Here is a 13,403-nt window from a genome sequence, read left to right as displayed (position 1 = left end):
AATATTGATATATGCGCTCATAGACGTAGAAGTTCTGCATCTTTATTAATTATTAGGGTGGATTCGCGACTGTTGCGTCCGTACATACTCCTAAAGGTAACCACTTCAATTTCTACTGAGGACACAATAGTTGCCACATCTGTACTATAACACCGGCAGCACAGCTTAACCACGTCAGACATTACCGTCAGAATTTGTGCTGTCCGTCTCTACCCTGTGTTCCATTCAACCTTGTGCTGGTAACGTATGTTTCGTAATTTTGCACTATCTTAACTTGGCGACAAAGTTATGTTAAACGGTGCCTTTTTAACTTGAACCGTGAATGGAAACTATAACGTAAAGCTTACATAGGTGCGCATATGCATATGGTACTGACACGAGCGCGCACCCTGTTGCTTATTCACCTGAAGCTTAGCAATTTTTTGCTATTTGCTTCACTGTTTTGCGTTGTTTAATTTTATATTTTACTTGGTTGGCACTTGTAGGCAGTGCAGAAAAGATAAGGGGTAGACCTGCAAAAAAAATCAATATTCGAAGACCTAAAGTGCAGTAAAAATAACCAGTATTCACAATACGAACAACATCAGGCAAAAGAACATTTAATTCTATTACAGATCGCACGAGAAAAGAACACGTAAATACGCCAGCTCTCAAAGGAAACTCACGGATCTTTAGTTCATGACCGCGTCTCTCAGGAATACACGATGGCGAGGCAATGTATTTTGCTTGTCGATTCCGGTTTCATAACATTTTAGAATACATTTAGAATACTGCAAGAAATTGGACCCAAGACTTTCAGTGGTTTAGTTGTTCTTATTTTAAGTATCAGCCATGACAACTTAGTTTCGCTTTGTGTCGTGCATATTTTCTATTAAAGTTGCTAAGAACAAATCTGACTGCCCAGCCTGCAAATTTTCAAGCTTATCAAGAGATCAGACGTGTGTGGGTCCAAACGGACGCAGCTAATTGCATAACAACCCGAACACGAGTGACCTGCTTCTCTGTGACCCACGTTGGTGTTCCCTTTAAGCAGACGCTGGAAGCTTCGCAATTACTTTTGAGCCTAAAGGTGGCCCAACTGAACGCAGGACATCACCATGCGCCTCGAGGGCTCCCTGAGCGGCGAAGAGGTGCACGGCAAGACGGAGCTCGAGTACTCGCCCGACGCGCGCCACAACGTGATGCTCGAGGGCCGCCTGAAGAACCACGGACGGTCTCACGTGAGCGCCGAGCTCACCGCTCGCCAGCCGGTGTCCTTTATGGACATCCACACGGTCGCCGAACTGAAGAACGGCCGGGACGAGGCCTCGGCACAGGTCACCATCAACTACATGAACCGCAACCGCCAGATGCGCGTGCAGGAGCTGAAGGCGTCCATCTTCAAGCTTCGCCAAGCCATCGACGTGCTCGTAAGTGGCGCAATGGCCAGGCGCGCTTTCGCGCAATGTCAAATACTAGCGAACTTCTCTGCGCAAATTACCTCTCACTCCAAGGGCAACGTTACTTTGTTATCACATGCAGCGCGTTGAAACGTGCATCACTATTTCACATGAAGTATTCTTCCAGGAAGGAGCAGGTGGTGGTTTGCTAATTAGTTTCAAGAAAAGCGCATTGTTTTCATGGCAATGCAGGTATGTCTTTAAGGCATACTGTTTGGTATGCATTATATGTGTGCAGTGGCGCCTGTGTTGTGTATTAATTCAAGCAGTGCTCGGTGACATTTGTTCCCATGTACCCAACCCTAACAATAGCAGGTCGTGACGCTATAGAATAGACCAGCTTGGAGCAGGAAAGGGGAGCATCCCGCTTGCAAGCTTGAGCACTCCATGCTAAGTGGTTGGCGTACTTTATTTGAAGGGTACAGTTTGGACACCAATTGCGGTCAGTGAAAAGGGCGGCCCTTTGCGAATACAGGTGTCAGCTGTCGTAAGGGCCGCCGAATGTTTAAGTGCATTACGTTGTCTTCGTTATTTTGCTTATTTCTTTACCTGCGTGATAGATGTACCTTATACGCCATGATAAATAGTCCGTAAAACAAGTCGCATCGCAAAACTTAACTGAAGCTAGAAACTTTCTTCCAAGGTATATAGTTTGTCACATGAATATAAATGAGCTTTGCCACTTTTTATTCTCTCAATCGTGCGATGACAAAATGTCGCAGTTTCGCCCGAAAGGTGAAGCATTCATTCCGATAGCAAATTAGCAGGCAGCTGTACGAAGTAAGGGTAGTACTTCAGAATAGTGTTTGCCTGAGCTCGTTGGTTGCACATAGCACAAACGGACAGGAAAAGACGATGACACACGCTTTGTGTCGTTGTCTCTTCCTGTCCGTGTCAGAACGCTCTGCTGGAAACCAATTGTGCTAAAGATAGTAGTTATATCGACCGCATAAACTTGGAAGCATTCGCTTACTAACTAAGTTAACCATGGCGTCAGTGCGCACCGGCAATCGTGAACACATCACACTGGATGATCGCGGACACTCGCTATCAAAACGCTGGCTTGAGGAAACGCGGCAGCAGCAGCGAGCGAAGTGACCTTCGTGCTTTCTATCGCTTCAACGCAAACTGAGCGGCGAGAACACGGCACGTACAAAGGTACGAGCCGTCTGCAGATCGCTTTCAAGATAGGGCACGCGCCGCCGCGCTAAAAATGCAGTTGGTGCGGCAGTACAACGCCACCTCCCCCCTCCTTCGCGCGCTGCCTCCCCGCTTTCCTCCTTTGAGGGCGCGAGATTGAGCCGGAATGTCGGTTTCCCTTGCGCGCGGTCGCGAAATACGCGGATGCTGCCGGAGTACAACGCCGCCTTCTCCCTCCTATCCCTGCCTCACGACCTTTCGCGCAACGGAAGATGGCGCGTTTCCTCTCAGTTTTCCTCCCTTGCGCCCAGCGACCGTGTTATGACCCTTGTACTTTATACGAAACATCACGGCGGCGCCGACGGGAAATAGCACCTGTAGTGTCCGTATAATTCATATCGCAATAAAGAACAAGCACTATGTCTCGTATTCATTAACGACTGTCGCTGGCTATTAACGGTCCGCAAGAATAAACATTAACTATAACGACAAATGAGTGCCTGTATTCGCAAATGCTGTCACGGCATATTTGCTCGTAAGGGCAAATTATAGTCATTGCTAATACATGACGTGTTATTCGGGAAGCGCGTCAGCCAAGGGGAAAAATCACTCACGAAAGAAACTATTCGGAAAGCCGGCCCGAGAAGGCTTAGGTCATTTACTAGAGGAACTGGTGCCCACGAGGCAAATTTAGGCTGTGGTTGGACAGAGGTGACCACAATGACGCTCACAAAGGTGCCGTTCACGTCTTCACAGCCGTGAGTGATGGTTTCACCCTGCTGTCGAAGAAACGGCATTGTTAGAGAAGTCAACTTAGCTTCGAGGCACGGGGATCACAGCATAATATTAAGCATTCTGGAAGCGCTGTCAAATATTTTAGTGACCCATACGGGGTGCCACCTCTTTCGTTGAACAACCCGTCCTCCTCCCTCGCCCATCTGAAAACAAATACGACCGCACGGTATAGGAACGTATTTTCTCTGATGAAGCTATGTTACGAGTTTGCGCTTGACCCGTTGCCTGCTTCATCTTTACGTGTCGTCCGCTGGCGCTGCTATTTATCCACTTTCAGCAGCTCGCCAAGATTTCAGTCTTACCAAGACATATGACATGGAAGTCAAGTTGCGTAGCACAGCTGATACGAAACGTGCACAAAGAAAACACGGACCCATTTAAGATGATACGCAAGCTAACAACTGCTAATCAAACCCAAAAGGCCAGGTATGCCCTGTGCCCACTACTGCAGGTGGCAGTGTACATGGCCCCCAAAAAGGGATCAAAATGGGAATAAAGACACGCGTGCTTGCATTGTCTATGGTCGGAGTGCTGATTCACATTCCAAGGCACAGGACCTTTTTCGTGCCAATAAACAGGGGCTGGCGTGCGCATGATCCTGTGGGTGTCCGTGTATTTGTTTTTGTTTTTTCATGTGTTTCGTATCCACTATGCAGAGCTACTTGGCTTCTATATCGAAGTTCCAACTCGCCTACCCGCAGCCGTTTATTGAACATATGACTTTTACAATAAACGTTGTCCTCTTGGCAACTTAATGATCACTAACCATGATTGATTTTTCTTAGTTTTATCGTCGCTATACTGAAAGGACGCACAAAAAAAAACTGCTGTGTTTGGTTGTTCTCCTCTCCCAGCTCCGAAGCGGACGCGACAGCAGCCAGCTCAAGGGTGAAATGTACGACCGGGGACAGGAGTTCGGAATGTCCCTGCAGCACCAGTTGAACGAGCTTCCGCCAACCAAGACGCACCTGCGGGTGAACAAGCGGCACAGCAATATGGAGCTCGTGTTCACGGGATCTGGTGAGATTTCATGCTTAGCGTAGGGGATCGCTGAGAGCCTGACTTACTAGCGTATGCGCCTTCGTACAACATGTTACACACCCACCGTGATGGAATAGTGGCTGTGGCTTTGCGCGGCTGAGCTCGAGGTCACGGGATAAAAAACCCCGGTTGCATTTCGATGGGGACAAAACGTAAAAACGCGGGTGTATTTAAATTTAAACGCCATTTAAAGGACCCAAGGTAGAAAAAATTAATCCGGAGTCCCCCACTATTGCGCGCCTCATAGTCGTGGTTCCGGCCTGTAAAATTCCAGTATCTAATCTGAGATGGTAAACAACACCTTGAAATGGCGCGGCACAGGACACACACAAATAACCATAGGAGAGAGTGGTAACGACGAAAAGTTTGATTTGCAGAAGCGGTATATAAAAGCGTAAGGACGGAATAGACTTGAAGTGGAAAAATAAATCAGCTCGACAAATGGTTTTTTTTTTTTTTGCTAATGTCTTCTGTGTCGCACTGTTTTCAGGTGTTGTTTCATCAGATGTGCCAATCAGCCCAAAATACTACAATCTTCTCTTTAAAACACTGTCACCAGTCGTATCTGAACAACGCAGATTAGATAATTTTTAACGGTATTTTTTTTTTATTTAACTCAAGTGAATATCTACGGTGCTGTCGACAGCATATGGCACCATTTGAGCGACAACGCTCAGATGGCGCATAATTTTGTGAAAGTGCACTGGTAGATATTTTAAAGCCTGTTCTCACAGTTCGACATTTGTTTATGCAAATAATTATTTGTATTTGTTTCGTTAGGAATCCTCACTGAAAGGTGCAAGCACCTTCTGAACAGGTTGTTTCCGCATACTGCGTAGCATGCCAGCACCTTTTAATGTCTACAATCCGTGTTGTTCGCACAGCGTATTGCGTGCGCCCGTTTATGGGCGAAGCTTTACGGATTCCGACACTGCCACACTTCTTTTTCGAGATGCGATGCAGCACTCGTTGCTGAAGCACGATTCGGCAGAGCCCTGCGCGGGACGCGTATGCGAAGTCACTGCTTGCACGTCTTCTTCCGGCAGACGCGTCGACGGCCAAGATGTCTGCCACGGCTTCGATGGACAAGCGCGAGATTCGCCTGTCGCATACGACACTCGGACGCAGCGTGTCCGACATCCTGATCAAGTTGGGCCTGAAGGAAAAGCGGTTCCTGTCCTCCGAGATCAGCTGGAGGCCCGAGCTCGTCAGAGAGGCTTCGGTGGGTGCCCCTTTTTCTTCATTCATGTGTTCATTGTTTTGCGCAATTCCTTATTTAATAGATACCGAATTTAGTGCTACAAGACACTTTCTCTCATAACAAACAATAAAGATGCTCATTATATCTCCTAACTTTGCATTCTTGGCACTGCGAAACAGAAACGAAGTCTTTAACCTTAGCGCGTCGCCTTTGAAATGAACGCTTAAGATGTAGAAATAGGGCTCAGTTCTGTGCAGTAAATTGTGTGCAGTAAGGATAACGGTGCTGCATACCTCGGGGCATTTTTGTATGGCCGCCGTGATCCTCCGCATCCGAGCAAACCGATTTCGGAGGCACTGTTGATCCAAGCAGGTGACATGTTTCGCCAACCGAACAGCCGGCTGCTTTGCGGAGTAGCGAGAAAGAAGGAAGTGAAAGCCCAGGCAAAATTCAGGCGACGCGATTAGCCCCACCCCGGATGACAGTCGCCGCCGTGAACGGAGCGAGAGGGCCCTTCTTCGGGGGTGCTTTGCCAGGGGACTTTGACCGATTGCGTCGTATTGTCGAATACGCGACGACCTTGCCAGCTCTGATTTGCACAGAGTCAGGCCCAGCTGAGCTAAGTCTCTCTGAATGGCTCAAGGTACTGCCGCTGCAAAATTCGACAATCTGGCGCCATTCCACAACGTCCAGAATAAACCGAACATCCAGTACAAGCACGGGAACGGTAGCGTCAGATGGTTGGAAGCCGACTGAATTTCTAGGCTGCTCCGAAGGCAGTTCTGGCAGCTACTCTCGGCGCTCTAGTTTGTAGTTCGCTGATCGAAACGGAACACTCGAATGTAGCCGAAGCACCCCTTTCCGACCATCCGATTAAGACGGGCCTTATTGGGTGCGCTAGAAAACGACTATTGTGCTTTTTCCATCTGAGGCTGCACTTGCTGCAGCCTTAGACGTTATATGCGAAGGCAGGCGTCGTTTTCATGTGAACGTAAAGTAGGACACACGGGTACAGCTGGGTCAATTAATTGTGTTCTTTTCGCTCGTATCTTAGGAAATCCAATTACCCTTACTTTCTCTTATCACTGTACTTCTAAATTTCACCGCACTCGTGCCCTGATAAATAAATAAGTAAATAAATAAGAGAATGAGATATTTATTTATTTATTTATTTATTTATTTATTTATTTATTTATTTATTTATTTATTTATTTATTTGTAAACAATATTACATGATAGACACAGACTTAATGCCATGCCAGGGAACAAGCTCTCCGATCAGAATATATACTTTGCATGGATCTCCGGTGCTATGCAGCGCAGCATTGAACTGCAGTGAACTCTGAACAGAGCATAACTGAGAACCATATGCGACAGTTTCGCACTGCCTAGAACCCATTACTGGAGAAGGCATGGGTGGATGCGATACCACCGCAGGGTGCGCCAAAGACAGCTATTTCAACGCATGCTTTAGTCGCATAAGTCGTCCACTCTCTGGCTGCCGTTCGCGTGACAAATGCAAAGGGCTAGTCAACCACCGAACTCATCACCTGATAATATAATTTAATGAAGCGCCTGCGATGCTGCGTGAAACGAATGCCATGCACTGCGCACGCGCGGAATGGAGCTCGTCTGGTGAGCATGCTTCGTCACCAGGAATATCTGCGTCAAAAATTCCTGGAGCCAGCTTTGTTCTTTCATCGGAGGTTACACCAAGGGGATGGCAAGTGGTTAAGCATTTGAGAATATGTTCATACTAAGAGCCGAAGGACGATCTATCGTGATGGCGTGGGGAGGGTAAACTAGAGTCAGGCATAAGCTGGCATCAAGTGGGCTCAAAACAGGAGTGATTGGAGATCGCTGGAAAAGGCTTTCGCTCTGCAGAGGACATATAGATGAAGAGTACAATGTCGTGGCACTACTTATGGCAGTACTACAATAGTCTCACTTGGTGCATCACTGTAAGAGAAGCAGCCAGAGGAACGTTTCACGAGAAGATCTAAATTACCTTGGTGACACAGAAAAATTTGCCTATTATCATTTCCCATTTTCCACAATTGATTTAATTATCTTTCGATAAATTATAACATTTCAGTTGCAAAGAAAGGAATTCGCTACGTAGTGCTAATATTATTCTATATTTAAGTTATTCTTTACCTCGACCATTTCCCCCACATATAAGTATTGTTATTATTTTTGATTTCTTATTACTACCTGTTTAAGAAAAGCTTACTAATTCATTACAAACTGCTTTATCTTCTTTTATCGGTCCCATTCCGATGTTCGTTTACATTCTCTTTATCCTTTATCATGTCACCACACGTTTGCGGTCCCATACCCCACAGTGAGTATGTGGAAGGTACCATAATCATCGGCGTCGTGACTATTTTCTCTCTCCCTCTTTCACCCAACAACTACGCTCAGGAATACGCCATGGACAAGTACGACAGCATGCGCAACCAGCTCTACGACATCTGGCAGAGCTTCAGCGTTGAGACTCGGCAGGAACTGCGTGCCAAGCGCCTCATCATGGGGCAGTCCATCAGCGCCGAGATGCGGCCGCTGCTGCAGGACATCGCCAACGACTGGCGCGCTCTGCAGTTCGAGGTCACGAGAGCCGTGGAGACCCTCAAGGAGCTCTACCGCCGGGACCAGTTCTACGTGAAGACAGTCGTGAACACCTGTGCGGGTGTTGTCGTTGCTGCCGGGTACGTAGAGTCGATAAAGTCCAGGAGAGTTGGTATTGCGAATCCACAGTAACTATCCGAGTCCTAAAATTTGCACGAGGACAGATGATTGTCAATGTAAGCGAACAGCCCCAAAGAAGAAAAAAACTGATTCGTGGGGCCGCAACATTCCTATAGGGCCTCATTACCAGCAAAGCTGTTTATGATGCATACATGGGCTGCATGGATTAGGTGCATACATTAATAAATCATAAATTTCATATGGCACCACACTACACCAACACAAGCGTCGCCGCGGTCACCGCCCCTCACACGCATCTGCCGCAACCACTGCTGCAGCCGCGCCGGCAACTCTGACGCGCGTGACGTCAAATCCACAGAAGCGCAGGCCACGTGCACAGGCGCCGTCGCCACTCTCTTGCCCCTTTTCCCGCAAGTGGTCAGCTGCGCGCGCATTCCTGTACACGATACGGACGCAAGCAGCTCAGGGCACCACCTCTGAGAACGCATGCGGGGGATGCATACGGGGCTTAGAGGTAAACCGTTTCGCTGTAAAAAAAAAGAAAGGAAAGTGACAGAAAGAGAGCGAGCAAATGTTTTCCTTGTCGAGTCCGACCACCGACCATCCACCGACCAACCACTAGGACATCTGCAAGAGCTTAAGAACGCTATTGGCTTTTAAGTACAACTGGAATGTATATAGAGCGCTGCCGTTAACTAAGGTACCGTCTAGAGAATAGAAATTGCGGTTATGCAGGCATCTAAAGCTTAAGGCCCACAACTGGGCCTTTTTCTGTTGTGTATTTTTTTTAATATAGACTTTGCAATGAAATCCTCTTTTTTGGCTACCGAGCGGCGATGATCGTTCTGTACTCGGGCCGTCTAAGGAACCCATGTAACACCTGGTTCTTAGCGTAAACACCCGGAACGAATAATTCTAAGCATTTTTCCCCCTACGCCCTATGGAGGGAACAAAGCCTCCAAGTATTCTAAGCGCATCACTTTGCGGGGTGGTTCATCCCTAAGCAATAGGACATGGCGCAAGAGTGACATAAGTTCAAAGCTAGCGACAAGGTTTCATCGCTGAGAGCTGCTACGTACAAAAAAGACGTCTTTCCTTATCGCCGGTAAAAAGACACTTAGTGAAACCTCGCTCGTGAACTGCACATTTGGCACAGCGAAACGCAATTTGAAACGGCAGTGCAGTTTCTGTACGTCGAATAATGATGTATAAATGGCGACAAGGGACCGCCCCATAAGACGGCTACCCCCCAGCCTCACACATTGCAGCATAAGAACTTTTGCGCAGGGACAAAACGTCGAAAGGTGAAAAAAAAAGAGAGTCGGACTTTTTTGCCACTCCTCACGAACTGACATTCGCGTTGCTCTTGTGTTGGAGCAGCGAATGAAACACTTCTCCAAACAAGCCAATGTGTTTTGATGTCGTTTCAGCTGAATATAGAAGAGAATTTACCTGAAAACATTTCGAAGGCTCCGACTGCCCGCAAGTGCTGCCGAATATACGCGAAAAAGCAAACGGTCCTGCAACATTTTTCTCCCTCCGACGCAGGCAAATGGTTGCCGACACATATCGCCTGGTGACTGCCGTGGGTGACTACGTGATGCGCTACGCTTCGGCCTGGCTCACGTTTGCGTGCGAGAACATCGCTGACGTCATGGAGCGCTTCGCCGAGTCGAGCCGCCGGACGCTCATCTTCGCCGAGCGTCTGCTGATCGTGTGCATCAACCGCGCCGCCCTCGCCCTCTCCGATGCCACCGAGTACCTCGTGATCAAGCTGGAGAAGCTGATGAGCAGCGTCGCCGAGCAGGTGGTCGACTTCTGCGAGCGCTACGGTCCCTCCACGGCCGGCGCCCGCGAGCTCCTGGACAGCGTCGCGGAGGCCATCTCCGGTGAGTGCGCCGCGGATTGGGTCGTGGTTTTCGAGTTACTTACCGAGAAGGCCGACTGTGGCGTGCTGGTCGGTGTACAATGTCAATCACAGGCAACGCCATTGTCTAGGACCAACATTTGCGAAGGGAGAGAAAGAGAGAGATGAAGAGGAAAGGCAGGGAGGTTAACCAGATATCAGTTTTCGGTTTGCTACCCTACACTGGGGATGGGAGATAGTGGTTAGAAAGAGGACAGAGAGGAAAGCGTCAAAAAAAAAGAAGAACGCACTTACACACGGTGACACACTCACGCAAAATGCGTTCCAGTTCAAGACGTTCACAGAGGCCGGTAGATCGCAAAAAGCGCAATAGCGCTTGCACGGCCTTCTTCTGTGACATCAGGTCCTTACGATGGTGTATAATTCTTTTTTACGATAGCGGTTGGTCGACCAGTTGGCCAAGTTCACGGCGAAGACATTCCCTCTGCGGACTGTACTGCGGGCAGGCGCACAAAATATGGTCAATCAATTTTTCGTGGCCGCAGTGGTTACAGGTTACGGTGTCGGTCATCCCTATGCGGAATGCATAGGCTTTGGTAAAGGCAACGCCCAACAACCAGAGTCGATAACATTTGCGAAAGTAAGTGTAATCGCTACGGCGTGAGGAAAAGCTGTTGTCCCAGCAGCCTGGAAGAGAAAAGCTGAAATACCTGTTTGAAACAAGCTATACGCACTCCAGCGAGTGTTACATAACCTACGGGAATAACGAACCACATTCACACCCTGCATGCTGCGAATGCTTGCCTCGCAGTGGCCGTCGATGGCGGCCCCAAGACATGCGCGCGCTTTTTTTCACGCGTGGAAGCCCACTTGTGACGATCAGCTCCGCCGCCTCTTTTACAGCGTACGCCAGCCCGCTGGCCGAGCGCATCATGAAGAACGCTATGGTGCAAGGAATGTGGCGCTACACGGAGCGCATCATGGCCACGCTGAACGCGTTCAGCGCCGAGTCCCTGACCAGGGGCTACCGTTACGCCTACGACACCGTGAGCAACGCTGTCGGCGATGTGTACGAGAACGTCGTCTACCACCCGCACGTCCAGTACGTCAGCGAGGTCGCCAGCAGCGCCATCAGGAAGGTGAGTTGGCGGCGTGGCGCTTTTTTCCTGCACGAGAACTGAGCGAGCAGGCATGCTGCGAACGTTCAGCCTTCCGCGGAACTCGCGGACTTCTCTCCCACTCGCGCTCGTGGGTATTTTTAACGTTATTGTGTCGCTACTTACAAAGTACTTTGTACTGGAATTTCCAAGCACAGATAATTTTTATAATGATTCAAAGCAAGCATTCTCTGTAAACATGCATAATCATTGCGCATTCTCAAAATGTAGGCCAATGTTTGGTTGAAATGTGCAGTTATGACGCCGCCGCCGCTTGGTGGTGTAATCGGTGCCAAATGTAATAATAACCTTCATAATAAAAATTAAATTAAACTAATAATAATAATAATAATAATAATAATAATAATAATAGTAATAATAATAATAAAATAATAGGAAAAGTAAAAAATTTGGAGGAGTCTTAAGCTTCGCCTTTAAGAGTGAAATCGATAGCATGGAAAAATCCCTGACTGCTTCTCACGGCCTATTGCGTGGGCCGCGGATGCACGGAGGCGAGCGCCATCTGGATGACGTTGCAAGGAACCGGGCGCGCCGCTCTATGAATGGTAGAAACGCTAGAAAAGGGGGCTTCTGTTCCAGCTTCCGCGTAACATAATTATGTTTTATCGTATATTCAAATTACAATCCGACGCTTTCATGTCTCTAGGCTGTGCGTAAGTCGAACTTTACGATTTTTCTGACGCATTTTACTTTGAGGAATTCAATTAGTCCAGTAACGCCTCTGCGGTACACACAGAGCCTGTGCTTTAGTATGCGTGGTTCGAAATGATTTTTCGTTCACAAGACGGTCGTCATCGGACGCCGACACCAGATTTCCTGCGACACGGGGCCTTTGACGCTATCGCGTTAATAATGATGCGAGGTCACCTGGGCGTTTCTTATGAGTTGTGAATGCGAAAGCATTAATGTCCTGTTGAACGCTGCTGGGCGGTCCGTCGGCTTATGAACTCCTCGCGGGCAAGTGAGCGCGTTGATAGGCTTGGCCGATTAAGGCCTTCTAGATAGCGCAAGGCTGGTTCACTTCGATCCGTGACGTCATGCAACCTTGCCCGACTTCCATAAAATCTAATTGGAACGCTCGCGAGTAAGCCGTGGTGATTGTGACGTCACCGCTTTCGTCACGCCGGGCTTGGCAGTGGAAATTTTCGTCCAAGCAGCGTGGTGTTCAAGCGCAGAGTGCACAGGCGTGATATCGTGGAGGCGCTGTTTTAGGCCACTGGGTAAACACTCGGCTCCAGAGCATGGGGTCGTAGGTTCGAAACTCACTACCGCTAACAGGGTTCCTTTCGAATTATATTGTTTTTATACATTACTTCTTTATACAGTTTACGGAGGCGAAGTCAGAACGTAGGCGAGAGCGTGCACGTACAAAAAAAACGCGCGGATAACACAGGCCTTCGAGAGCGAGGATGACGTGGCGTCGTGGCAATGTCCTCTCCCCTCACGCAGCCCCTTGCGCGCCAGCACGGCAGCGGGTGTTGCCTTTCGCCCACTCTGCTCCGCCGAGGCACACAGATGACGTGGCGTAAGATCCAATGGGAATTTATGTGCCGTTTGGCTGCCGCAAACACCGAATGTTTCGCTGAATTGAATATTCGCTGCTTTCACGTAAATCCTAATACGTTCTGTTGCATCACAATTGAATTGTATTCTGTGGTTTTACTTGCCAAAACCACAATTTGGTTATGAGGTACGCGATGGTGGGGGACTCCGGAATAATTTTGACCACCAGGGAATTTTTCACGTGCAACCGTAGCACGAGAAACGAGCGTTCTTGCATTTCGCCCCCGTCGAAATGCGGACGCCACGGCCGGGATTTGACCCCGCGACCGCGTGCTTAGCATCGCAACACCATAGCCGCTAAGACACCGCGGCGGGTCATAAGCAACACACAAATGTCAAGCAAAGCAGAGTCGCCAACGTCGAATTGCGAGGCCATCGGAACATGGAGCGAGACACCGGCGTCGGTAGAGACGTTGTCGCAGGCAGGAACATCCGTCCAGTACATGCGCACTACGCTATGCAGTGAACAG

At 48.6% G+C, this 13,403-nt stretch overlaps 1 protein-coding gene across 1 annotated transcript in view; it reads left to right on the top strand.

The window, feature by feature from the left end:
• Positions 1–13,403, top strand: part of LOC135911247 (uncharacterized) — a 71,772-nt gene that overhangs the window by 49,081 nt on the left and 9,288 nt on the right. The window contains exons 22-27 of the mRNA XM_065443440.2: positions 1,089–1,409; positions 4,229–4,394; positions 5,462–5,637; positions 8,041–8,324; positions 9,874–10,214; positions 11,096–11,331. Coding sequence (XP_065299512.1) covers positions 1,089–1,409; positions 4,229–4,394; positions 5,462–5,637; positions 8,041–8,324; positions 9,874–10,214; positions 11,096–11,331 — 1,524 coding nt within the window. The remainder of the gene's footprint in view (positions 1–1,088; positions 1,410–4,228; positions 4,395–5,461; positions 5,638–8,040; positions 8,325–9,873; positions 10,215–11,095; positions 11,332–13,403) is intronic.

This window comes from Dermacentor albipictus, chromosome 9 (genome assembly GCF_038994185.2).
Source record: "Dermacentor albipictus isolate Rhodes 1998 colony chromosome 9, USDA_Dalb.pri_finalv2, whole genome shotgun sequence".
Classification (NCBI taxonomy): domain Eukaryota; kingdom Metazoa; phylum Arthropoda; class Arachnida; order Ixodida; family Ixodidae; genus Dermacentor; species Dermacentor albipictus.
This window is presented reverse-complemented; position numbering and strand designations above follow the sequence as displayed.